At 49.0% G+C, this 27,079-nt stretch overlaps 1 protein-coding gene across 1 annotated transcript; it reads right to left on the minus strand.

Moving 5' to 3' along the window:
• Nucleotides 1-2,134: 2,134 nt before the first annotated feature.
• On the minus strand, nt 2,135-10,893 carry LOC117978609 (uncharacterized). Its single transcript, XM_055099309.2, has 3 exons — nt 10,497-10,893; nt 10,237-10,449; nt 2,135-5,097 (listed from the first exon to the last, which is right to left on the minus strand). Exons 1-3 carry the CDS (start codon nt 10,891-10,893, stop codon nt 4,157-4,159), a joined length of 1,551 nt encoding a protein of 516 aa, XP_054955284.2. The 3' UTR covers nt 2,135-4,156.
• Between the last annotated feature and the right edge of the window lie 16,186 nt (nt 10,894-27,079).

Genomic DNA, 27,079 nt, shown 5'->3' on the forward strand with positions numbered 1-27,079 from the left:
ACTGCAAACATTATTACTATTACAAACAACATAGTATAGACATTATTACCACTACTATAGTTATCTTAAAAATCTAAAATAAAAATTTTATGTAATAGCCTAATGTAATCTCTCCTGCTCTGCCCCGGCTCAGCCCTAGTGCCGGCTCTGCCCCTAGTCCTACCACATCACTGGCCCTGACCCTTCCCTGGTCCTGCCGCTGCCCCAGCCCTTCCCATCTTCAGGCCTTACCATGGCCCTACCCTGGTCCTGACCCTGGCCCTACCCCAGAGAAGGGGTATGGCAGAGCCAGGGAAGGGCCGGGGCAAATAAGGGACAGGACACATCCAAATCCAGGAAAGGGCCAGGGCCATGACAGAGCCAGGGCGAGTCCTTGGCAGGGCCAAGTTCCAGGCCAGGGCCAGGAAAGGGTCATGGCAGGGTCACTGTATGGCCAAGGTCCAGGCCAAAGCCAAGGCAGGGGCAGGGTCAGGCCTGCATAAGGGCAGGACCAGAGCCAGTGATACGGCAGGGCCAGGGCTGTGCCAGGACAGAATAAGAGCAGAGCAGGGCAGGACCAGAGCCAGGCCATAGAGAGAGTAGGGCAAATGCCAAGCCAAGGCCAGGGTAGTGCCAGGGCTGAGGCAAGGTCAGGGAAGGTCCAGGGCTGAGTCAAGGCTGGAACCAAGACAGGGGCAAAGGCCGGGGCAGATCTAGGGCACAAGCAGGGCAGGCTAGGGCAGGGCAATGGCAAGACCAGGCCATGGCAGGGCCAGCCCAGGATAGAACAGGGCACAGGCAGGGCGGGGCCAGGGCCACGGCTGGGGCAGGACAAGGACCAGTACCGGGGTCCAGGCCAGGGCAAAGGTATGGCCAGGGCAGAGGTAGGGCCAGAACCAGGGTCTGGGTAGGACCAAGGAGGGTCCATTGCAGGGCCAGGGTTCAGACCAGGGCCAGAACAGGGCTGGGACAGGGTCAGGGCCAGGACCAGGAAAGGGCAATGTCAGGATAAGAGCCATGGCAGGACCAGCAATGGGGCTAGGGCCAGGACAGGGACAGGGACAGGGTCAGGGCTAGGGCCAGAATAGCATGCCAGGGTAGAGCCAGGCCAAATTAGGGCCAGGACAGGGTCAGGACCAGGGCTGGGACAGGGTATGGCCTTAAGTAGCAAAGGGCCAGGGCCAGGGTCCATGCCAGTGACAGCACTGGTCCAGGGCAGAGGCAGGGCCATGGCCAGGTCAAGGACAAGGCTGGGGCAGGGCCAAGGTCTGGGTCAGGGTCAGCACAAGACCAGGACAGAGCCAGGAGAGGGACAGGGCCATGGTAGGGCCAGGTTAAATCAGGGACAAGACACCTGCAAATCCAATTCAGGGCCAGGGTCAGGGCAGGGCCAGTTCAGGGCCAGGGCCAAGACAGGGCCAGGGCTGTCAGGGTCATTGGCAAGGCAAGGGCCATGGCAGGAGCAGGGTCAGGAGCAGGGGTCAATGCCAGGCCAACGCCACAGATAGGACCAGGTATGTGCTAGGGCCAGTGTGAGGGCCAAGGCAGGGTCAGGGCAGGGCCAAAGGGAGGGCAGGGCCAGGGCAGGGTGGAGTAGGTCCAGGGTAGCACAGGGTTAAGGTAGGGCACGACCAACCAGGGCAGGTCTATGGCTGGGGCCGGGGCAGGGCCAGGGCCGGGGCAGGGCCAGAGACAGGGCAGGGCCAAGACAGTGGCAGCTCCAGGGCAGGGCCAGGGTTAGGACCACGGACATGTCCAAGGCCGGTGCCAGGGCAAGGACAAGGGCAGGGGCAGGGCCAGGGTCATCTAAGAACCAGGGACAAAGCCAGGCCCAGAGCAGGGCCAGGACAGGTACCTGGCAGGGCTAGGGTCTGGGGCAGGGCCATGGCAGGGCCGGGGCCACAGCCAGGTCTGTGCTATGACCAGGTACAACACAGTGCCCAGGTAAGGCTAGGATGAAGGCCAAGGTAGGGCCAGGGCAGGGTCAAAGCCAGGCTAGGGCCAAGGCAGGACCAGGGCCGTCAAGGCAGGGCCAGGAAAGCATAGGGCCAAGGCAGGGCAGGGCCAGGCCAGTGCCAAGACCTGGGCAGGGCCAGGGAGCAGCCAGGGGAGGGCCAGGGCCAGGGCCTGGGCAGGACCAGGTTTGCGGCAGGAGCAAAACAAGGGCAAGGACAGTGCAGGATCTTGGCACAGCCAGGGTCCAGGACAGTGTCAGGGCAGGGCCAAGGCAGGGTCTGGGCCATGGTAAGACCAGCAACAGGGCTGGGGCTAGGCCAGTGACAGGACCAGAGCCAGGGCAAGGGCCAGAGCAGTGCAAGGCCAGGGTAGGGCCAGGCATTTCAGGGTCAGGGCCAGAGGAGAACCAGGGCAAGGTCTCAAGCAGGGAAGGGCCAGGGCCAGGACAGGTCCAGGGCAGGGCCAGGGGCTGTGTTAGGGCAAGGGCAGGGCCAGAGCAAGGTAAGGGTCAGGGCCAAGGCCAGGGTAGGGACAGGGCAAGAAATATGGCAGGACCAGGGGCAATGCCAAGGCCAAGGCTGGGCCAGGGCTGAGCCAGGGCTGAGTCAGGGCAGGGCAGGGCAGGGCATGGTATGGCCAGTAGAGGACAGGACAAGAGCCGGTCCACAGAGAGAGCAGGACTGATGCCAAGAAAGAGCCAGGCTAGTGCCAAGGCTGAGGCAGTGTCAGAACATGTCCAGGGCAGGGCCGGGGCCAGGGCCAGAACTGAGCCAGGGCACAGCCAAGGCAGGGTAGGGCAGGGAAATAGCATGGCCGGGTCAGTACTGGGACAGGGCAGAGCAGGGCAAGGCAATGGTAGGGGCAGGGCAGGGACAGGCCAATGCAGAGCCATGTTACGCCGGGGCCAGGACACCTCCAAGTCCACTTCAGGGCCAGGGCTATGGCAGGACAAAGACCAGGGCCAGGGTCAGGGCCAGGTCTGTGCTAGGGCCAGCTCCAGAGCAGGGCCTAGCGAAGACTAGGGTGAGGGCCAAGGTAAGGCCAGGGCAGGGTCAAAGGCAGAGTAGGGCCAGGGCAGGGTGATGACACATCCAGAGCACAGCAGGGCAGGGTGATGGCCAGACCAGGGGCAGACCACTGCCAGCTCAGGGCCAGGGAAAGGCCAGTGCAGAGCCAGGAAAGGGTCAGGGCCAGGAACAAGGCAGAGCAGGGCCAGGGCCATGGCAGAGTCAGGGCAGGTCCTTGACAGGACCAGGTTCCAGGCCAGGGCCAGGGCAGTAGCAGCGGCAGGGCCTGGATAAGGGCAGGGCCAGGGATATGGCAGGACCAGGGCTAGGGCCAGGGCCAGGCCGTAGTGAGGGCAGGGCAAAAGTCGAGGCAGGGTCTGGGCAGGTCCAGGGAGTGGCCAGCACCAAGCGGGGCCGAGGCACAACCAGTGCAGGGTAAGGCAGGGCAATGGCACCACTGGGCCATGACAGGGCAAGGTCAGTGCCAGGAGAGGGCAGAAAAGGCAGGCCCATGGTAGGGCCAGGGCAGGGATGGGCCAAAGCAAGACCAGGACATGTCCAAGGCCAGGTCAGGGCCAGAACAGGAGTAGGACCATGACCACTGGCAGGGCCAGTGCCATGACATGACCAGGGTCAGGACAAGGAGTAGGGCCAGAGCCAGGGCCAGAGCCAAGGTCAGGCCAGTGCAGGTTCAGGGCAGGGCCAGTGCCGGTTCAGGGCAGGGCCAGTGCCAGGGCAAGACCAGCGCAGGGACAGGGTAGCACAGGGCCAAGACAGGGTCAGGATGGGACCAGAGCAGGACAGGGCCGAGACAGTCCATGTAACAGTAGGGCAGGTACAGGGCAATGCAGGGCAAAGCCAGGCCCATTGCCAATGCACCAGCCTGCCCTACAAGGCTCCTACCACCTGGCCACTGCTGCAGCCCGTCCATCGCTGTAAGCCTGACCCCCAACCCTGGCTGCAGCCGCCTGCCCTCCTAGCGCGGCCGCTCTCCTACCGCTCTGGCATACTGCAGTCTCTGTCGCTGCCACCCACCCGCAGTGAGGCAAGTCGTGGTGTCGCAGGCTCTAGGTGTCTCCTCCTCCTCCTGGCACGGAGCAGCTGGGTGGGCAAAGCCAGAAAAGCCTAGAGGAAGATGTGAGGGGTGGAAGGGTTAGAGCCTCAACTTGTCATGCTGGCCACTGGGTGGCAGGGGCCAGTTTCAGCAAAGGCACTCACACCCACCCTCCAAAGTCCAGCCTCTCCTTTTGGCCCAAGCTGGCCGGGAACTGGGGTCTGGGGTGGGTGCTGGAGACACCACAGCACCCAGCTCCCCACTCCACAGGAACCATTGGGCCCACCGGGGCTGCACTCCTCGGGGAGCAGGAGAAGCAGAAAAATTCAGACCCAGCCAGCCCTCCGCACCCAGGTGCCAATTCCTGTTCCAGACGCCTCCACACACAGGGCCCTGTCCCCCGTGGTGTCCCCAGGGGTGCCTGGCAGCCTCTGAGGCACAGACCCAGAGTGCACAGGCCCAGGAACCATGGTGGGTGTGGGGGCTCTGCCGTGCTCAGGATTCCCATGCAAACGCTGCGTGCCTGCCGCATTCCAGTATGACCAAGTGTGGGTTGCCCTCTGGAGTGTGGAGTCAGGGAGAGGAGAACCACTCCTTCCTTGGATGCCAACTCTGCTGACCACTGCCAGCAGTGCAGCCCCTGATAGCACCGAACTCGCCCCCGCTCCACGGCTAGTCCTGCCCTCAATAGCGCCCCCCACCTCCATCCCCCAATGCCGCCAGTAGCGTATACCTGATAGTGCCCTAACCTGTCCTCCTCCATGGGCATTGCAGCCCCAGAAAGTGCCCATAACCCACTCTCCCTGCCATGGGAAGTGCAGCCCTGTACAGTGCTACCAACCAGTACCCCTAATGCAGGCAATGACACCCTGGATAGCACCCCCAACCCACCCCACACTGTGAAAGGTGCAGCCCTGGATAGCCCCTGTCCTACCACTCTGGTCATGCTGCAGTCTCTGTCACCGCCACCACCAACCACAGTGAGGCAAGCCAGTGGGCCACAGGCTCTAGCACCCAGCAGCCAGACATGGAGCAGCTCTCGCCGATGGCCAGCTCCTACCACTCTGACCACACTGCTGTCTCCGTGGCCATCTTCTTTGACTACAAAGGAATAAAACTAGATATCAATAAGAAGAGTAATTTTGGAAACAATACAATCACATGGAAGTTAAACACTACCCTCCTGAATAAATGACTAGCGCGTCAATGAAGATACTAAGACAGAAATTCAAAAATTTCATGAAACAAAGGGTAACGAAAACACAGGATACCAAAACTTGTTATGCAGAAAGCAGTACAAAGGCAGAGATTTACAGCTATAAGTGCCTACCATCCAAACAAAAGAAAAACTTCAAATAAACAATACATCTTAAATAACTAGTAAAGTAAGAACAAACTAAACCAAAAATAAGAAAAATAAATAAGATCGTAGCAGAAATAAAACTGAAAGGAAAAACACACAAGATGAAATGAAAAGTTGGTTTTCTGGAAAGCAAAACAAAATTGACAAACTTTTAACCAGGCTAACTAAGAAAAAAGAGACAAGATTCAAATAAATAAAATCAACAGATTAAAAAAGGGAGACATTACAACTAATACTTCAGAAATTCAAAGGATCATAACTGGCTATTATATACCAATAAATTGGAAAGCCTAGTAGAAATTGGCAAATTCCTAGATGCATACAACCTACCTAGGTTGAACAATGAAAACATCCAAGACCAGAACAGATTGGTAACAAGTAATGAGATTGAAGCCATCAGAAAAAGTCTCCCAGTAAAGAAAAGCCCAGGAACTGATGTCTTCACTGCTGATGGCTTCACACCAAACAATTTAATGACCTAGTACAAATCCTACTCAAACTATTTTGAAAAACAGGAGGGAATACTTCCAAACTTATTCTATGAGACCATTATTACTGTGATACCAAAATCAGACAAAGGCATCAAAGTAGGAAACTACAGGCCAGTATCTCTAATATTGATGCAAAAATCCTCAACGAAATACCAGTGAATCAAATTCAGTAAAACATTAAAAAGATAATTCATCATGATCAAGTGGGATGTATCCCTGGGATGCAAGGGTCACTCAACATACAATGTGATACATCATATCAACCAAATAAACGACAAAAACAGTATGATCATGTCAACTGAAACTGAAAAAGCATTTGATGAAATTCAACATCCCTTCATGCTATTAATCCTCAAAGAAACGGGTACAGAAGAAACATACCACAACATAATAAAAACTACAGGAAAGACACCCACAGCTAGAATCATATGGAGAGAGGTCCAGGCTGCAGTGAGCTGTGATCCCACCACTGCACTCCAGCCTGGGCAACAGAGCGAAAGCCTGTCTCAAAAAAAAAAAAAATACATAAAAAGAGGTATGAGCCTCTTTTATAGGTGCAGTGACTCACATCTGTAATGCTAACACTTTCTGGGAGGCTGAGGTGAGAGGATCTCTTGAGGCCAGGAGTTCAAGATCAGCCTGGGCAAAATAGCGAGACCCTTTATCTACAAAAAATTTTTAAATATTTGCCAGGTGTGGTGGCACGTGCCTGTAGTCTTAAACAATTATCATATGACCCAGATAGTGTATTCCTTAGGGATATACCCAAGGGAAATGAAAATATACATCCACACTAAAATTTGTACACAAATGTTCACAGCAGCATTGTGCATAATAGCCAAAAATTGGAAAAAAAACTCAAGTGCCTATCAACAGAGGAACTGATAAAATATGATATATCCATTCAAAAGATTACTCAGCATTAAAAAAGAATGAAGTGTTGATATACGCTACAGCATGGATAAACCTTGAAAACACTGTGTCAAGTGAAATAAGTCAATCACAAAAGACCATATGTAGTAAGATTTCATTCTGTGAAACCTCCAGAACAGCTAAACTCAGAGACAGAAAGTAAGCTAGTTATTGCCAGGGACTAGGGGAAAAGGGAATAAGGATGACTGCTAATGGGTATGGGATTTCTTGTGCACTGATGAAAATAGTCTGAAAGTATCTAGATACCTGTCTTGTTTGTGCGATTCTGTGAACATATTATAAACCACAAAATTCTGCACTCAAGGGGTTGATTTCATGGTAGGTGAATTTATCTCATTTATCTTTATCTCAATAAAGCTTTTTAAAGACACTTTAAAAAGACATATCTGTATAAGCTACAAAAATAACACACTGAGAGACTAAAATGCTTAATTTTTCCATTTTTCTTCTTCAGCGCAATCTCAAGTCCAAAAGTCTTTCCTTCCTATATATGCATATTTTGTCCAGTGAAACAAGAAACTCTATTAACCTTTTTATTAGAAATAAAAAAAAGCCATGTGTGCTGGCTCACAGCTGTGCTTCCAGCTATTCAGAAGGCTGAGGAAGAAGGATCACTTGAGGCCAAGACTGGGAGTTCAAGACCAGCTGAGGCAACATAGCTAGATCCTGTCTTTAAAAATATTTTTTAGGCCAGGCACGGGGGCTCACGCCTGTAATCCCAGCACTTTGGGAGGCCAAGGAGGGCAGATCATTTGAGATCAGGAGTTCAAAACCAGCCTGGACAACATGGTGAAACCCCATCTCTACTAAAAATATAAAAATTAGCCAGGTGTAGTGGTGGGCACCTGTAGTTCCAGCTACTTGGGAGGCTGAGGCAGGAGAATTGCTTGAGCCAGGAGGGTGGAGGCTGCAGTGAGGCCAAGATCATTCCACTGCACTCCAGCCTGGGTGACAGAGCAAGACTCCGTCTCAGGAAAAAAAAAAAAAAAACAAAAAAAACATATATATATATATATATATATATACACACACACACACACATATATATGTATATATGTATATATATATATTTTTAGGTTAAAACGCTACTGAAATGAAACTAATAAAATAAAATTCAACTTAATTAAAAAATAGTTCCTGAAATATTAATTTTCAAACAATTCTATTTTAGCTTTGACTCTGAACAAAATATAAACGTCAATTTCAAAATATCACAAAGATTGGCTGGGGGCAGTGGCTCATGCCTGTAATTCCAGCACTTTGGGAGGAAGAGGCAGGTGGATCACTAGAGGCCAGGAGTTCCAGAGCAGCCTGGCCAACATAGGGAAACCCAGTCTCTACTAAAAAAATACAACAAAAATTACCCGGGTCTAGTAACCCCAGATACTCAGGAGGCTGAGGCATTAGAATCGCTGGAATCTGGGAGGTGGAGGTTGCAGTGAGTGGAGATCATGCCACAGCACTCCAACCTGGGCGACAGACTGAGAGTCTGTCTCGAAAAAATAAAAATAAGGCCAGGTGCTGTGGCTCACACCTGTAATCCCAGCACTTTGGGAGGCCAAGGTGGGCAGATCACTTGAGGTCAAGGAGTTTGGGACCAGCCTGGGCAACACAGTGAAACCTCCTCTCTACTAAAAATACATAAATTAGCTGGGCGTGGTGGCACACACTTGTAATGCCAGCTACACCAGAGGCTGAGGCAGGGGAATCGTTTGAATTCGGGAGGTGGAGGTTGATTGTGCTACTGCACTCCAGCCTGGACGACAGAGTGAGACTCCATCTCAAAAAAAAAAAGAAAAAAAAAAGAAAATTTAAATTTAAAATTTTAAAAAGTCACAAAGACTACAAATACTCAGGTTTAAGCAAATTCCCACCTTTCTTGAATTAACAGTAATTCATATTTGCTTTGTCAAAAATGTAGATATTTACCTGCCTCAACGGAATGAAATCCTAAAAGCCTAGTGTTCTCAAATGATGAAGACAAAGAAACATGCATATTTTAATTTAGAATTTTGATTCAGAATTAATTTTAACCTAGCTGGAGTATACATAATCATTTATGTATTTATTTACTTATTTCAGAGACTGGGTTTCGCTGTGTTATCCAGGATGGAATGCAGTGGCACAACCTTGGCTCACTACAACTTGTACTTCCTGAGCTCAAGCGATCCTCCCACCTCAGCCTCCAGAGTAGCTGGGACTGCAAGTGCACGTTACCACACCCAGCTAATTTTTGCGGAGACGAGCCTCGCTATGTTTCCCACACTGGTCTCTAACTCCTTGGCTCACTACAGCCTCAAGCCCCTGGGCTCAAGCAATCTGCCTCCCAAAGTGCTGAGATTACAGGAGTGAGCCACCACAACCGGCCTAGTCGATAGTGTATACTAAGCAACATATACCCTGCTTTTGCCTAGAACATACTGAAAACATGGCATTAAAAACAACCACAAAAGTTGGGAGCTGAGAAAAATATACTGTAAAACAAATCTGACAGATATTAATCTCAAGAAGCTCCTGAAAATGTCTCAAGAACTCCTATGCTGCACTCTCCCTAATAATTTAGACTTTCTACAGATATTTTCTGATCATCTACCGTGTGCCAGGCACCGTGCCAGGTACCAAGATGCCATGGTGAGGTATACACAAAACCGGCTCCTGCTTGCGGGAAGCCTACTCTCTAAAACAGTGCGTGCCAAGCTCGACTGATCACAACTTGGGAGCTTGTTTAAGTTCCAAATCGGCTTCCCTGCTTAGGTGAGCCACAATCCATGGCATTTTTATCAGTCGCTCCCAATGATTCCTACGCTCTAACGGGTTTGGGAGGAAAGGGTGGGGGTAAGCTCGAGAGCCCAGACCCATCCCGTCCAGCGGGAGCCCCACCTCTAAAGTCCATGTCGCTCAGCATCCTTCCCCCTGACTAGTGGCCCAAACACAGCACGAAGCTGAGGTGGGTGGAACGCTTTCCAAAACAGCGCTCTGTGATGAGCCACCGACAGACTTGCTCGCCTCCGGGAACGAAGAGCTCACTCCTCACAAACCCCACCAGGGAAAGGTAGCACCTGAGCCTCCCGGGCTGCGCGGACACCTGTCTCCCCGCGGGTGCCGCCTACTGCTCCGGGGGACTCCAGTCCCCAGGTTCCGCCCCACGGGGACTGGGGGGAGGGGAGAGGGGCCGCGCACATTAGGCGCTGACAGTATACCGACCCCCCCTCCGGTGTGCGCAGGCCAACACCCATACACACCCTCACACACCCGCACACACTCCCGTGGAAACTGAGGCAGGCAGGCGGCGGACCAGGTCCCGCCGCCTGACGGCTAGCGGCTGGGATGGAACCCGGACTGCGAGACGCCTTCCGCCTCACAGGCACTCCTCAGCCGCTGAGGCCCGGCCCGGCTCCCACCGCCGGAGTTTCACAAAGAAAGTCTCCCGGCCCCAGCCCCTCACGTACTCACCGGCGCCGACGCCCGCGGCGACTGGGGCTCCCGCCTCCTTCAGCTCCTTGCGGCGGTCGGCCCTTGGGTCGGCTTGGGCGCCGGCAGCGGCGACTGCTCCATATCCACCGGGTCCCGGCCGCGTCCGCCTCGAGCTAACGGTCCCGCCAGCTAGGCGCGCGCGCCAGTTCCGCGCGCCATGTTCCCGCCGTGCTGCTCGCCGCCGAGGCGACCCTCACTGCCCGCCAACCGCGCGCGCTCCCGCGGTCATACACACGAACTGCGCACGCGCGCGTTCGCCGCGCCCCCCTCCCTCCCCGCGCGCCCCGCCTCGCGCCCTCTGGAGCTGGCCGCTGTTCCCAGTGTCTCGCCCACCCCCGCCGGGCCCGTCCGACTCCGCGGGTGAGCGCGTGGTTCCCGGCTCCGCACCGCCGCCTGCCTCTCTGCAGACCACCCCGGACCCGACCCTTCGGCCACTTCCCCACACTGCCCCTTTCGCTTCCCCCACCACGCGGGGCCTAGGACGAGGGTCTGGGCCAAGAGGAACTTCCCTGCAAGAAGTGCCGAGCTAAGGACGCTACTAAGGGGGCGGGATCGCCACCGTGGAGGTGTGCAAGCAGGTGACTGCGTCCCGGAGACAGCCAGACTCAACGGAGAAGCTGAGTTGAAGTCCCACATCTCCACTAACCCTTGCGTGTTAGGATCAGGGCTTCGGGACTTGTTTCTCCTAAATCTTTTTTTTTTTTTTTTTTTTTTTTGAGACAGTCTCGCTCTGTCACCGAGGCTGGAGTGCTGTGGCGCGATCTCGGCTCACTGCAAGCTCCACCTCCCAGGTTCATGCCATTCTCCTGCCTCAGCCTCCCAAGCAGCTGAGACTACAGGCGCCCGCCACCACCTGCTGATTTTTGTATTTTTAGTAGAGGTGGGGTTTCACCGTGTTAGCCAGGATGGTCTCCATCTCCTGACCTCGTGATCCTCCCGCCTTGGCCTCCCAAAGTGCTGAGATTACAGGCGTGAGCCAGCGCGCTCGGCCTGTTTCTCCGAAATCTAAAGACTCAATATCATAATCAAGAGAACGCCTCAGCACCGCGCCTATCACTTAGTAGGTAGTGATCAAGAGAGAAGACCTCTTAAGTGGTTTTAATGGTTAAGGACCACAGGTTCTCAAGAAAGGGAAATCTCAATTCAAGTCCCACCTCCATCTCTTGGAAACTGAGAAACCTTGAACAAGTCACTCAGAGGAGCCAAAGATCCTTGATTTCTACATGTGCAAAAGGGGAGTGTGGCAGTAGCACTGCACAGGGTTGACTGAGCTTTCAGGGAGATGATGACTGTACGATCATGCCTCTCTTAATCACGGGATGGTTCTGAGAAATGCCTCCTTAGGTGATTGCAGCATTGTGCAAACAGCAAAGTGCATTTACACAAACCTTGTATAGCCTACTAAACACCTAGGCTGTATGGCCTATTGCTCCTAGGCTACACACCTGTACCGCCTGATACTTTACTGAATGTACCATAAGCAGTTGTAACACAATGTAAGTACTTGTGTACCTGAACATAGAGAAGGTACAGTAAGAATAGAGTATAAGAGAATTTAAAATGGTACTCCTGTATAGGGCACTTACCACGAAAGGAGCTTGCAGGACTGGAAGATGCTGTGGATGAGTCAATGAGTGTGAAGGCATAGGACCTTACTGTACACTACTGTAGACTTTATAAACACCATATGCTTAGGCTACAGCAAAATTTTTTAAAGCTTTTCTTCAATAAATTAACCTTAGCTTACTGAAATGTATCTTAAAAATTTTGCCAGTCGTGGTGTCTCACGCCTGTAATCCCAGCACTTTGGGAGGCTGAGGCAGGCAGATCATTTGAGGTCAGGAGTTCAAGACCATCCTGGCCAACGTGGTGAAACCCTCATCTCTACTAAAAATACAAAACTTAGCCAGGCATGGTGGTGTGCACCTGTAATCCCAGCTACTCAGGAGACTGACGCAGGAGAATCGCTTGAACCTAGGAGGCGGAGGTTGCAGTGAGCCGAGATCGTGCCACTGCACTCCCGCCTGGGCAATTACACGCCTGGAGATGTCATCTCCTGTGATAACAATGCCTTCTTCTTCCAGAATGCTTCCTGAAGGACCTGCCTGAGGCTGTTTTATAGTTAACTATTTTTTAATGTAAGTAGAAGACATACATTCTAAAATTATGAAAAACACTAAATACACCAGGGCTGGGCACAGTGTCTCATGTGGGTAATCCCAGCACTTCAGGTGGCTGAGGTGGGCAGATCATTTGAGGTCAGGAGTTTGAGACCAGCCTGGGCAGTGTGGTGAAACCCCATCTCTGCTAAAAATACAAAGATTAGCTGGCCGTGGAGGTGGGTGCCTGTATTCCCTGCTACTCAGGAGGCTGAGGCAGAAGAATCGCTTCAACCTGTGAGGCAGAAGTTGCAGTGAACCAAGATCGCGCCACTGCACTCCAGCCTGTGCGACAGAGCAAGACTCCGTCTCAAAAAAATAAAATAAACAGTAACGTAGTTGTTCATTATCAAGTATTATACATTGTATGTAATTGTACATGCTATGCTTTTATAGAACTGGCAGCACAGATTTGTTTACACCAGCATCACCAGAAACACAGAAATGCATTACCCTAACATTACAATGGCTATGTCACTAAGCAATAGGAATTTTTCAGCTCCATAATCGTCTTATGGTACCACTGACTTACATGTGGTTTGTCATTGACTAAAATGTCATTATACAACACATGACTGCATATCCCAGGGCCCAATGCCTGGCACACACAAAGCTGAGTTTCACTGGTGTAATTCCCACCCTATCCATCCAAGAATCCTAAAAGTTTAATGAAAGGGGCTCTGCTCCCAAAACCCTGTGGTATAAGTAGCTGGGAGGAGTTCGCCCAACTTGGGGTTGCAAGGACTCTTTCTTCCCACCTCTTTGCTTTCCTTTCTCTCCCCCAAACTTCTCTGAAAACCCTAAAGTGGGCAGAAAAATGGAGAATGTTTTCCCTACTAACAAAAAGAATCTTCAAGAGTCTCTTGGGATTTGTAAATGGTTGCATTTACTAGTCTGGTTTTTTTTTTGTTTTTGTTTTTGTTTTTTTTGAGATGGAGTCTTGCTCTGTCACCTAGGCTGGAGTGCAGTGGCACGATCTCGGCTCACTGCAACCTCTGCCTCCCAGATGCAAGCAATTCTCCTGCCTCAGCCTCCTGAGTAGCTGGGATTAAAGGCACGCACCACCACGCCTGGCTAATTTTTTTGTATTCTTAGTAGAGACAGGATTTCACCATGTTGGTCAGGCTGATCTCAAACTCCTCACCTCATGATCCAGCTGCCTTGGCCTCCCAAAGTACTGGGATTACAGGCGTGAGCCACTGCACCCAGCCTTCTAGTTTGGTATTTTTCTTATTCAAGTAACAAGGAAAAAAAAATAACTCCACCAAGAGTAAAACAGAAAAAAGGAACAAAACTGATAGCATGACTGAAAAGGCCTGGGGTGGTACCTCACCTCAGGCATAGCTGGATACAGGCACTTATACAAGATAAGTCTCTCTAATCTCTCAGTGCTTGCTTCCCTTTGATTACTTCATTCTCATGCAATTCTTTCCACATAGTGGCCTGAGCAGCTCCTAATTCACATCTGTGCAAGAAAGCAGAGCCTGTTCCCCAATAGTTCCAGCCAAAGTCCCAGGACTGACTTTCACTGGACCCGTTTGGGCCACATGCCCCTGCCTGAGCCAACCACCACATCCAGCCTGGCCAGACCTGGCTTTCATGAAGCCACTTCAGGAAGCGGTTGGGGTCATCCCCTCCAGAAGGACATGGGGAAAACCAGAAAGTGGGAGGAGGGATGCTTCCTTCTGAAAAATAGGGATGCAATTACCACAGGAGGTATCAGGTACAGGGCTGGCACAAACAAGAGCTATCCACGGCACCATCATGTAGGCATGCAGCAGGTCCACCATGAAGCAACCTGGCTGCTCCGCAAAATGGAATCACAGTGAATTCAGCCAATGAGAAATATCCCTCTACTTGGGTTCCCACCATTCACCCCAGGCCTGGCACGTCCCAAATTTCCTTGGTCAAAGGCAAGAAAATTACCCGCCTTTTATGCTGCACAAAAAGCTGAAAAGATTATCTTACTTCTCTGGCTCAAGAACTTTCTATGACTCCCTCTGGCTACTTATGTGGCTCCCCCACCCTTAATGATAGAAGCCAACATTCATGAATCCCCTACCACATGCCAGGTACCTTATGGACCTGCCTCCTCCAAATAGCATAGAAGAGGTTGGTACTCTTACTGCACCCATTTTATAAATATGGAAACAAAGGCTCAGCAATTTGAGGTAATTTACCAAGAGCCAAAGTTAGGAAGTGCAGAGTTCAGATTAGCACAATATTGTTCCCGCCATTGCCATCCCAGCTCCATTTGTTCATGTTTCAAAGTCCTACACCCACCTCTAGCTAGGGGCCAGTGGGAACAGCTCCATGGCAGAAGAAGCCTCTAGGAACCCCTTCAGCTTCTGCAGTGGTGGGGCTGGTGAGTAGGTGCAAAAGATACTTAGCTTTACCATCCTCTCCCATAACTTTTTTTTTTTTTTTTTTTGAGATGGAGTCTCACTCTGTCACACAAGCTGGAGTGCAATGGTGCAATCTCAGCTCACTGCAACCTCTGCCTCCTAGGTTCAAGCAATTCTCATGCCACAGCCTCTGGAGTAGCTGGGATTACAGGTGCCCACCACCACACCTGGCTAATTTTTGTATTTTTAGTAAAGATGGGGTTTCACTATGTTGTCCAGGCTAGTCTCAAACTCCAGACCTCAAGTGATCCACCCGCCTCAGCCTCCCAAAGTGCTGGGATTGCTAAGCCACCATGCCTGGCCCCATCTCCCATAACTTAATGGGGTAGGGAAAAGAATTCCTCCAAGATAAAATTAAAGTGACGTTAGGAAAGGAAGTAGATGTTTGGTAACCTTCAATCAGCAGCTGATTTCTCCCATTGGTGAGTCAATTAGTTTTCTATGGCTGCTGTAACAAATTACCACGAACTGATTGGCTTACAACAACACAGACTTAATATCTTATTGTTCTATAGTTCAGAAGCCTCAAATCAGTTTCACTTGGCTAAAGTCAAGTTGTAAAGGACTGATTCCTTCAGGAGGTTCTGAAGGGAAAATCCGTTTTCTTGCCTTTTTCTGCTTTTAGTGGTTACCTATATACCCTGGATTGTGGCCCTTTCCTCCATTTTTAAAGCATATCACTCCAATCTCTGCACAGTGCTATGGTTTGAATGTGTTCCCCAAAGTTCATGTGTTGGAAATTTAATCTCCAATGCAACAGTGTTGAGAGGTGGGACCTTTAAGAGGAGATTAGGTCATGAAAGATCTGCCCTCATTAATAGAGTAATAATGTTATCTCAGCAGAGGGTTAATTATCATGGGGATGGGTTCCTAATAAAAGGAGTGAGTTCAGCCCCCTTTCTCTCTTGATGTGATACCTTCCATCATGGGATGACACAGCAAGAAGACCCTCACCAGAAGCAGGCCCCTTGATCTTGACCTTCCCAGCCTCCAGAACTCTAAGAAATAAACCTGTTCTTTATAAATTACCCAGCCTCAGATATTGCATAGCAATACAAAAAAGACTAAGACACTCAGTCATCATCGCATTGCCATCTCCACTGACTGCTGAGTCCCTCTTAAAAGAGCACTGTAGGCTGGATGTGGTGGCTCACGCCTGTAATCCCAGCACTTTGGGATGCCAAGGTGGGCAGATCACGAGATCAGGAGTTCGAGACTAGCCTGGCCAACATGGTGAAACCCCATCTCTACTGGAAAAACAAAAATTAGCTGGACATGTTGGCGAGCACCTGTAATCCAGCTGCTCAGAAGGCTGAGGCAAGAGAATCGCTTGAACCTTGGGAGGTGGAGTTGCAGTGATCTGAGATTGCATCATTGCACTCCAGCCTGGGCACCAAGAGCAAAAAACTCCGTCTCAAAAAAAAAAAAAAAAAAAGCACTGTGATGGGACACTGGGCCCACAGGCAACATAGGATAAGTTCCCATCTCAAGATGCTTAATCACATCTGCAAAGTCCCTTTTGTCATGGAAAGGAACATAGTCACAGATTCCGGGGATTAAGTTGAGGACACTTTGGAGGGGCCATTATTCAGCCTGCCATGGAAGATATCATGAGAGGGAGTTAATACAAAATGCTCTGGAAACAGAGAAGGGCAGCTGGGCATGGTAGCTCATGCCTCTAATCCCAGTACTTTGGGAGGGAGGCGGGCGGATTGCCTGAGGTCAGGGGTTCAAGACCAGCCTGACCAACATGGTGAAACCCCATCTCTACTAAAAATACAAAAATTAGCTGGGCATGGTGGCAGGTGGCTGTAATCCCAGCTACTCAGGAGGCTGAGTCAGGAGAATCGCTTGAACCCAGGAGGCGTAGGTTGCAGTGAGCTGAGGTCGCACCATTGCATTCCAGCCTGGGTGACAAGCGTAAGATGATTGTCACCTTCATCTCGATTAAAAAAAAAAAAAAGAAAAAAGAAACAGAGAAAAGGTGGCTAACTCTCCACAGTGGGAAAAATGTCCCAGGAAACCACAGCCTCCACATTAAATATTCAAATGAGCTAAAACCCATCTAATTGGCAATCTCAGTCTTATTCCTTTAAACATGCAAACCACCTAAATTCCCAACAAACCCCCTACACCCGGCCAGCCAAGTCTCAGAATGCTTATATACCCTTTAATAGAAATTTTCAACCACCATCCCTATTTCCTAAGGAAATGGCTGTGTGCCCTCGAGCCTGCCTTGACTGAATCACCAGTGGCCTTTGAACCACGGCACTCAATTCATGGCATGGCCAGTGAGCTACAAAGTGTCCTAGCATCGACCAAGCAAAGTTATAAAAGCAGATTCAGTGGACAATAAGGAACATTAGTTTTAGAGTCAAAAAGACCTGGGTTGGGTCCCAGCTCTGCCATTTACCAGCTGCGCGACATCAGAAAAGTTACCTTCATCCTCCAACTTTGGTTTCCTCACCTGTGACATGACAGTGGCTAGAGGACCTCATAGAATCACTGTGAGGACAAGAGCAGCCAAGGGTAAGTCTTTGCACAGGGCCTCCCCGGTCATTATTGGGTCATCAAGACATAACCGTGCCTTATCTCCACTTCCAAAACCCAAACAGCTCTCAAAAATGAGTCATTGTAGCTCATTTGGAAGAAAAGACTGATATGAATCAATATGCAACTACCTATAATCTTTCTCTATCCCTCTTACTGTGAATATTTGCTGTGGAAATATTAACATGTTTGGTCTCCACTAGGGTAGGACTCCACATGTGTAGGACTCCACTGGGGTGCTACACATACACATAGTAGATCTGCCTTACCACCTTCCTAAAATTGGGTAATTAAATTTCACAACTTATCTAGCCCAAGGGTTTCAGAGACTGTAGACCTGTATCTTTATGAGGGCAAGGATGAGAATATAACCTGGCCTGTTATTATGCACCAAGGTACCTGCTGTTCTCATGAAGATGTCAGCAGCCAGCCAGCCAGTCTCTACAAACTCCTCCCCCAACCTCGCTATGCTCCTTTCCCTGGAACTTTCCAAGGGGCCCTTAGAATTTGCATTCAGCTCTCACAGGCTGAGACCAGGGTGACGTCCTGGGAAACCTGCCTAGTGATAGCCAAGGTGTAGCTCCAGATGAAAGGCACACAACAACTTTAAATATAAAAAAGCCATTCAGGCTAGGCATAGTGGCTCACGTGTGTAATCCCAGCACTTTAAGAGACCGAGGCAGGCGGATCACCTGAGGTCAGAAGTTCAAGACCAGGCTGGCCAACATGGCAAAACCCTGTCTCTACAAAAAAATATAAAAATTAGCTTGGCATGGTGGCGCATACCTGTAATCCCAGCTACTCAGGAGGCTGAGGCACGAGAATCGCTTGAACCTGGGAAGCAGAGGTTGCAGTGAGCCAAGCTTGCACCACTACACTTCAGGCTGGGCAACAGAGTGAGACTCCGTCTCAAATAAATAAATAATAAAGCCATTCAACTAAAGAACCGATTATCAAGCAGAAGCACAAAGCCCAGGTTCCATCAGGTTTTTAATTGTACATCAGTGACTGTGAAAAAGCAATTATTTCCATAATTAATATACAAACTATAAAAAAACAGACTCAAAGAAAAGAAAGATGACAGAGTGAAAGAAGGTACATTTCTTTCATGTTCAAACCACGGAGTTCACAACACAGCAGCACACACAGCCGGGCGCTTTGTGGTCTCGGCACCCTCGGCTTCCCCTTCAGGAGGCCGCTTTCGACTAGTAGAAGGCTGAAAATAAAGGAAAATGGAGAAATGTTCAAAAGAAAAACACTGGCTTCTTTAAGATTATCAAAGTTCCTCAATGTACTTCCAGTAAAGTGGGGTCTCTACCAAACATACAGAAATTAGCTGGACGTGGTGGTGCACACCTGTAATCCCAGTTACTGGAGAGGCTGAGGCAGGTGAATCGTTCGAATCCGGGAGGTAGAGGTGGAGGTTGCAGGGAGCCAAGATCATGCCACTGCCCTCCAGCCTGGGCGACAGAGTGAGATCCCATCTCAAAAAAAAAAAATTAGCTGGGCATAGTGGCATTTGCCTGTAATCCCAGTTACTCGAGAGGCTGAGGCATGAGAGAGGCGCTTGAACCCAGGAGGCAGAGGATGCAGTGAGCTGAGATTGTGCCACTGCACTCCAGCCTGGGCAACAGTGAAACTGTCTCAAAAAAAAAAAAAAAAGAGAATGAAATTAATGGCTAATATCAGTCTGTCTTATTTGTGATGCAATTTCAAAGGAAATCAAAGATGTCAATTCACTCCCATTAAATATTTGAATAACCAGTCTTTGCTTGTGTGTCCCCCTGCCACGTTCCTGCGTATCTGGACTCCTCTCCCATTTGGCAGATCCTCATAAGCCCACCTGTGCCTGGCACTGTGCTGGGTGCCAGAGGTGCCACAAGCCCTGCCTGCGGGGCCCTTGGGTCAGTGGGGGATTCAAGTGGGAAGTGGAAGGGGTGCTTCAATGGAGAACACAGGAGAGACCGTGCCCTGAGGCTGGGGCCGGGAGACCGTCCTGTGCCTGGAATACCCTCCTCTTCCTTCCCTCTTCAACTCCATCAATTTGAGTTTTTAACCAGTCACCTCCAAATTCCATCAAGGAAGGGAAAAGGGATGAGATGCAGGGTGGCCCAAGTTTGCATCATGCAGCCCAGGCATTGGTTATAGGAATTAATCCTAGCATCACGAAAATTGCTTCGAAGAAATATTTTATGTTCTTTTTTTTTTCTTTTTCTTTATTATTTTGAGACAGAGTCTCACTGTTTCACCCAGGCTGGCATGCAGTGGCATGATCTTGGCTCACTGCAACCCCTGCCTCCTGGGCTCAGTTGATCCTCCCACTTCAGCCTCCTGAGTAGCTGGTAATACAGGCGTGTGCCACCGTGCCTGGCTAATTGTTGCATTTTTCTTTCTTTTTTATTGAGATGGAGTTTAGCTCTTGTTGCCCAGGCTGGAGTGCAATGGCATGATCTCGGCTCACCACAACCTCCACCTCCTGGGTTCAAGCGATTCTCCTGCCTCAGCCTTCCGAGTAGCTGGGATTACAGGCCTGTGCCACCATGCCTGGCTAATTATGTATTTTTAATAGAGACGGGGTTTCTCCATGTTGGTCAGGTGGGTCTCGAACTCCTGACCACAGGTGATCCACCTGCCTTGGCCTTCCAAAGTGCTGGGATTATAGGCGTGAGCCACCAAGCCCGGCCAATTTTTGTATTTTTCGTAGAGACAGAGTTTCCCACTGTTGCCCAGGCTGGTCTCAAACTCCTGGGTTCAAGCAGTCCTCCTGCCTCAGCCTCCCAAAGTGCTGGGATTATAGGCATGAGCCACTGTGCCTGGCTTATTTTACTTTCCATGATAATCCTCTTAGTTGGCTCATCTTGGACTACTTTTAGTTTAGAAAAGAAAACATCTTATGACATTTTGACTATTACTTTTTTTTTCTTTCTTTCTTTCTTTTTTTTTTTTTTTTTTTTTGAGCTGGAGTTTCGCTCTTGTTGCCCAGGCTGGAGGGCAGTGACGGCCATCTCAGCTCACTGCAACCTCCACCTCCCGGGTTCAAGTGATTCTCCTGCCTCAGCCTCCTGAGTAGGTGGGATTACAGGCACCCGCCATCATGCCTGGCTAATTTGTGTTTTTAGTAGAGATAGGGTTTCACTATGTTGGCCAGGCTGGTCTCGTACTCTATCCACCCGCCTCGGCCTCCCAAAGTGCTGGGATTACAGGTGTGAGCCACCGCTCCTGGCCAACTACTACTTTTAAAAGCAATTGGTTAATACTTTGGAAGCACTTGACCTTCATTCTCAGAGACAGTGAGTTGTTTGACATAAATAGAGGCCTTTTTGACTGCTGCCTTGTTTAAATCCTGTGAGTTTGGGGTTTATTTTGGGACTGGAGAAGGGAAGTTGGTATTCTGAGTGTTTCAGGACTCAAGTTTGCCGGAAAGTTTATGTTCTGGGTAGAAAGCAATGAAAACAATCCAAGAATTGCAGCTTTATGCCACACTGCCACAGCCTGCCTGAACTTTTACGTGAGACTTATGCCCAGATGCAATGGTTCACACCTATAATCTTAGCGCTTTGGGAGGCTGAGGCAAGAGGACAGCTTGAGGCCAGGAGTTGGAGACCAGCCTGGGCAACAGAATGAGGCCTTCTCTCTCTCTTTTTTTTTTTTTTTTTTTTTGAGACACAGTCTCACTGTGTTGCCCAGGCTGGAGTGCAATGGTGCAATCTCAGCTCACTGTAACCTCCACCTTCTGGGTTCAAGCAATTCTCCTTCCTCAGCCTCCTGAGAAGCTGGGACTACAGGCATGCACCACCATGGCCAACTAATTTTTGTGTGTATATATGTATATTTTTTGAGATGAAGCCTCGCTCTGTCGCCCAGGCTGGAGTACAGTGGTGTGATCTCGGCTCACTGTAAACTCCACCTCCCGGGTTCAAGCAATTCTCTGCCTCAGCCTCCTGAGTAGCTGGGGTTTTTCAGGAACCCACCACCACGCCGGCTAATTTTTGTATTTTTAGTAGAGACAGAGTTTCACCATCCTGGCCAGGCTGGTCTTGAACTCCTGACCTCATGATCCACCTGCCTCGGCCTCTCAGAGTGCTGGGATTAGAGGTGTGAGCCACTGCGCCAGGCTAATTTTTGTATTTTTAGTAGAGACAGGGTTTCACCATCCTGGCCAGGCTGGTCTTGAACTCCTGACCTCAGGTGATCTGCCCACCTTGGCCTTCCAAAGTACTGGTATTACAGGCGTCAGCCATCATGCACAGTCATCTCTTTCTCTCTCTGTCTTTTTCTTTTTCTTTTTTAAGAGATGGGGTCTCCTCACTACGATGCCCAGGCTGGTCTTCAGCTCCTGGCCGCAAGCGATCTTCCTGCTTCCACCTCCAGCAAAAGTGCTGAGATTATAGATGTGAGCCACCACACCCAGCCCCATCTCTATTTTTATTTAAAATATACGTGTGTATATATAAATGCAAAAATAGATGTGACTTGCCACTGGCCTGTGGGACTCAAAACAATCCACCTGTTTGGAAATGTCTGTTGCTGCTATTGTAGAAGTTTCTTTACGATTTAATTTGTCTGTTGCTTGGTGCTGGGCTACAAGAATGTAAGCATTATTTTTTGAGATGGAGTTTCACTCTTGTTGCCCAAGCTGGAGTCCAATGGCATGATCTCAGCTCACTGCAACCTCTGCCTCCTGGGTTCAAGCGATTCTCCTGCTTCAGTTTCACAAGTAGCTGGGATTACAGGCATGTGCCACCACACCCAGCTAATTTTTATTAGCAAAGACAGGGTTTCACCATGTTGGCCAGGCTGGTCTTGAACTCCTGACCTCAGATGATCCGCCTGCCTCAACCTCCCAAAGTGCTGGGATTACAGGCGTGAGCCACCGCGTCCGGCCAAGAATGCAAGCATTTCAAAGGAAGAGTCTCTTGGAGAAACTTAGGAATTTTATAGGCATTTTTAAGGATTCAACTGGGTCATGTTCCGAATTCCACATTAAAGCAAATGAAAATATTCACATGTTGTGGACATGGCCAACTGCCATTCAGCACAGGCTTCCAACCATGTCATTTTAGCCTAAAAGAGACTCTACAAATGTCAGTCATATGAAAATGAGAACGTTTGAGGGACTTTCTGTTGTATTTTTTCCCTTCCATATTTGAGAGAAACACAGGTACTGCAGAAGTGGTTCAGCAGACTGAATTAGGGCAATTCCATTTCAACTGTGACTTGTGTGTCCGTGTGATTTTTTTAATAATCAGTGAAGCTTCACAGTGTGATTTTGTTTTATTTTATGTATTTATTTATTTAGAGAGGGAGTCTCGCTCTGAAGCCCAGGCCGGAGTGCAGTGGCACAGTCTTGGCTCACTGCAACCTCTGTCTCCTGGGTTCAAGCGATTATCCTGCTTCAGCCTCCTGAGTACCTGGGATTACAGGCATCCACCGCCACACCCAGCTAATTTTTATATTTTTAGTAGAGACAGGGTTTCACCATGTTGGCCAGGCTGTTCTCGAACTCCTGACCTCAAGTGATCCACCCGCCTCAGCTTCCCAAAGTGTTGGGATTACAGGCGTGAGCCACTGCAGCTGGCTGATTTTGTTTTATTTTGAGGAAATAGGGCCAGGGACAGTGGCTCACACCTTTAGTCCCAGCTACTTAGGAGGCTGAGGTGGCTTGCTTGAGCCCAAGAGGTCGAGGCTGCAGTCAGCTGTGATTGAGCCCCTGCAGTCCATCCTGGAAAACAGAATGATAGCTTGTCTCATAAAAAAAAAAAAAAAATTCGAATCAATGAAAGAAAATGAAATCACATCTGTTCTTCAGTAAAGTTTAATAGTTTTCTGCTTAATCGTATTAATTGTATCCCTAGAAATGTATTTTTGTTGCTATTGTGAAAGGTATTGTTTCTCTGTTAGGTTTTGTTTGTTTGTTTGTTTGTTTTTGAGACAGAGTCTCACTGTGTCGCCCAGGCTGGAGTACAGTGGTGCAGTCTTGGCTCACTGCAACCTCTGCCCCCCAGGTCCAAGTGATTCTCCTGCCTCAGCCTCCTGGGTAGCTGGGATTAGAGGCACCTGCCACCATACCCACCTAATTTTTTGTATTTTTAGTAGAGACAGGGTTTCACCTTGCTGGCCAGGCTGGTCGCAAACTCCTGACCTCAAATGATCCGCCTACCTCAGCCTTGAAAACTGCTGGGATTACAGATGTGAGCCACCACACCTGGCTGTCTGTTAAGTTTTTCTAATTGGTTATTGCTTGTATAAGAAAGGAAAAATATTGACTTTTCTTTTTTACTATTGACTTTCATGTGTTAACTTCTTTGCCACTTTATTGAATTCTTATTAATTTAGTAATGTTTCAGTTGACGCTATTGGGTTTTATAAACATGCTGTTGTGTTGCAAAAAATTATTTTGTTTCTTTCCAAGATTTTATGTCTCTTATTTTTCTTAATGTGTGGGCTAGAGAATGTTTGGAATTAGGCTAAGTAATAACAGTGATGGTAGAAATTCTCGTTTTGTCCCTAATGTTTACAGTGAGTTAGGATTATTATTTTTTTTTTTTTAGATGAAGTCTCGCTCTGTCATCCAAGCTGGAGTACAATGGCTCAATCTCAGCTCACTGCAACCTCCACATCCTGGGCTCAAGCTATTCTCCTGCCTCAGCCTCCTGAGTAGCTGGGATTACAGGCACCTGCCAGCATGCCTGGCTAATTTTTGGATTTTTAGTAGAGATGGGGTTTCACCAAGTTGGCCAGGCTGGTCTCGAACTCCTGGCCTCAAGTGATCCACCTGCCTCGGCCTCCCAAAGTGCTGAGATTACAGGGGTGAGCCATCGTGCCTGGCCAGTTAGATAATTTTTTTTATCCCACTAAGTACATTAATCTACCCTAGTTTACTAAGTTTCAAATTCAGGATCACATATATAATTTAATCAAAATCCTCTTTGACTTTTATGAGGTGAACATAAGATTGGAGTGCAGTGACGTGATCATGGCTCACTGCAGCCTCAACCTCCTGGGCTCAAGTGATCCTCCTTCTGCCTCAGCACGCCTGGCTAGTTTTTTTATTATTTGTAGAGATGGGGTTTCACTATGTTGTCCATGCTGGTCTCAAACTCCTGGTCTCAAGTGATTCTCCCACCTTGGCCTCCCAAAGTGCTGGGATCACAGGCATGAGTCACTACACCTGACCCCTTTTAACCACCATGCCCAGCTATTTTATTTTTTTATTTTTTTAATTTTTAATGGAGACAGGGTTTCACCATGTTGGCCAGGCTGGTCTGGAACACCTGACCTCAAGTGATCTACCTACCTCAGCCTCCCAAAGCACTGGGATTACAGGTGTGAGCCACCATACCCAGCCCATGGCCAAGTTTAAAGAAAAGAGGCATAGTCAGCCGAGCGCAGTGGCTCATACCTGTAATTCCAACACTTTGGGAAGCTGAGGTGGGAGGATCACCTGAGGCCAGGAGTCCAAGACCAGCCTAGGCAACATAGGAAGACTCTGTCTTTACGAAAAATAACAATATTAGCTGAGTGTGATGGTGCACACCTATAGTCCCCTCTACTGGAGAAGCTGAAGTGGGAGGATGACTTGAGCCCAGGAGTTCAAGGCTGCAGTGAGCTATGATTGCACCATTGCACTCCACCCTGGACGACAGAGCGAGACCCTCATCTCTTAGAAAAAGAAAAAGAAGGCACAACAAAGTTGTATATTTAGTACAAATCCATTTTTGTAAGACAAGTGTTTGTCTGTGTGTCTGTACATTGAACACACAAAAACAGGAGGAGCTTTAATGTAGAAGTTGTGTAAAGAGGTTACACAGTCACTTGGGAAGACATAATTGAGCGATCTATGTGATCACCTTTCTTGCAGCTTGGGGGAGCCAGCACTTGTAGAGGCAGCGGTGGGGTGACGGGGCAAAACCCCATCTCTATTAAAAAATACAAAAATGAAATTAGCTTGTGGCACGTGCCTGTGGTCCCAGCTACTTGGGAGGCTAAAGTAGGAGGATTACTTGAGCCCAGAGAAGTCGAGGCTGCGGTGAGCCACGATTGCACCACTGCACTCCAGCCTAGGCAACCACGTGAGACCCTGCCTCAAAGATAAAATAAAATAAAATGCCTTTATAACATGGTTAAGGGTCTTCTTGGCAAAGGAAACCTGTATCTGGGGACTGTTATGACAGTCCTACCCTCAGGGTCTGTGCTGGGAAACTTGTCTGGGTCCTGAGGGAGGCCCAGAATTGCAAGTCTGAGCCCCTGAATATCTGCAGTGTTTGCAGTATGGTTGAATGTATAGTCCATAGACTAGTCTCAAACTCCTGGGCTCAAGTGATTTACCTGCCCTGTCTTCACAAAGTGCTGGGATTACAGATGTGAGCCATGATGCGCAGACACAAAGACATTTTTAAGCAAAAAATTAACTTCAACTCTCACTTTTACTGAAGCAACACAGCATTTAAAAACATAGGCATGGGGTGCAGTGCTCACACCTGTAATCCCAGCACTTTGGGAGGCTGAGGCAGATGGACTGCTTGAGCCCAGGAGTTTGAGACCAGCCTGGGCAATGTGGTGAAACTCCATCTCCACTAAAAATACAAAAATTAGCTGGGCATGGTGGCACATGCCTGTAATCCCAGCTACTTGGGAGGCTGAGGCACGAGAATCACTTGAGCCTGGGAGGTGGAGGTTGCAGTGACCCGAGATTGCAACATTGCATTCTAGCCTGGGCAACAGGAGTGAAACCCTGTTTAAAAAAAAAAAAAAATCTATGGCCAGACACGGTGGCTGACATCTGTAATCCCAGCACTTTGGGAGGTTGAGGTGGGTGGATCACCTGAGGTCAGAAGTACAACAATTAGCCAGACGTTGTGGTGGGCGCCTGTAACCCCAGCTCCTTGAGAGGCTGAGGAAGGAGAATTGCGTGAACCTGGGAGGCAGAGGTTGCAGTGAGCCGAGATTGTGCCACTGCACTCCAGCCTGGGCTACAGAGCAAGACTCCATATAAAAAAAACTACATAAATTAAGAAAATAAATCCCCCCACTTTGAAAATCACTCTAAGTTTTTCTTTATTCTGCCTTTTTAGAAACAGGTTCACAATTGACATATTACTGTTATGCACATACATGGTTTTCAATCACATTTTATAGTATCTAACCTCATTTTTCTTTAAGGATTTTATCCTGGAACATTACAGTGAAGATGGCTATTTATATGAAGATGAAATCACAGATCTTATGGATCTGAGACAAGTAAGTTTTTGTGTGCAGCAGAGAGGGGAGGGTAGCTTTTCCAAGTTTTCAGGGAACCCCATTATTGCATGCCAGCCTAGTCTTCAACTCCCGAGCTCAAGTGATCCGCCTGCTTCAGCCTCCCAAAGTGCTGGGATTACAGGCATGAGCCACTGTGCCCAGCCTTTAGCCATTACTTTCAATGGCAAAAACTGCAATTACCTTCAAACCAACCTAACAGACACAAGAATACACAGATGGACAAATATGTCAGGAAGCAATGCTGACAGTATGTTCTTGGAAGAAGTGAGTACACAGGGGTTTGCTAGAAAATTCTTAAAATTTTTTGAAAAGTTTGGAAAGTTTCATAATAAAATGTTAGAGAAAAAACTTTAGCTATTCTTCCAAAGACATAACCTAAACTGGATACATGATTTAAGAAAAAAATACACTATTAATAAAAGAGGATGTAAGTTTTAAATTTCAAAG

This window comes from Pan paniscus, chromosome 18, assembly GCF_029289425.2.
Source record: "Pan paniscus chromosome 18, NHGRI_mPanPan1-v2.0_pri, whole genome shotgun sequence".
In the NCBI taxonomy this organism is placed as follows: domain Eukaryota; kingdom Metazoa; phylum Chordata; class Mammalia; order Primates; family Hominidae; genus Pan; species Pan paniscus.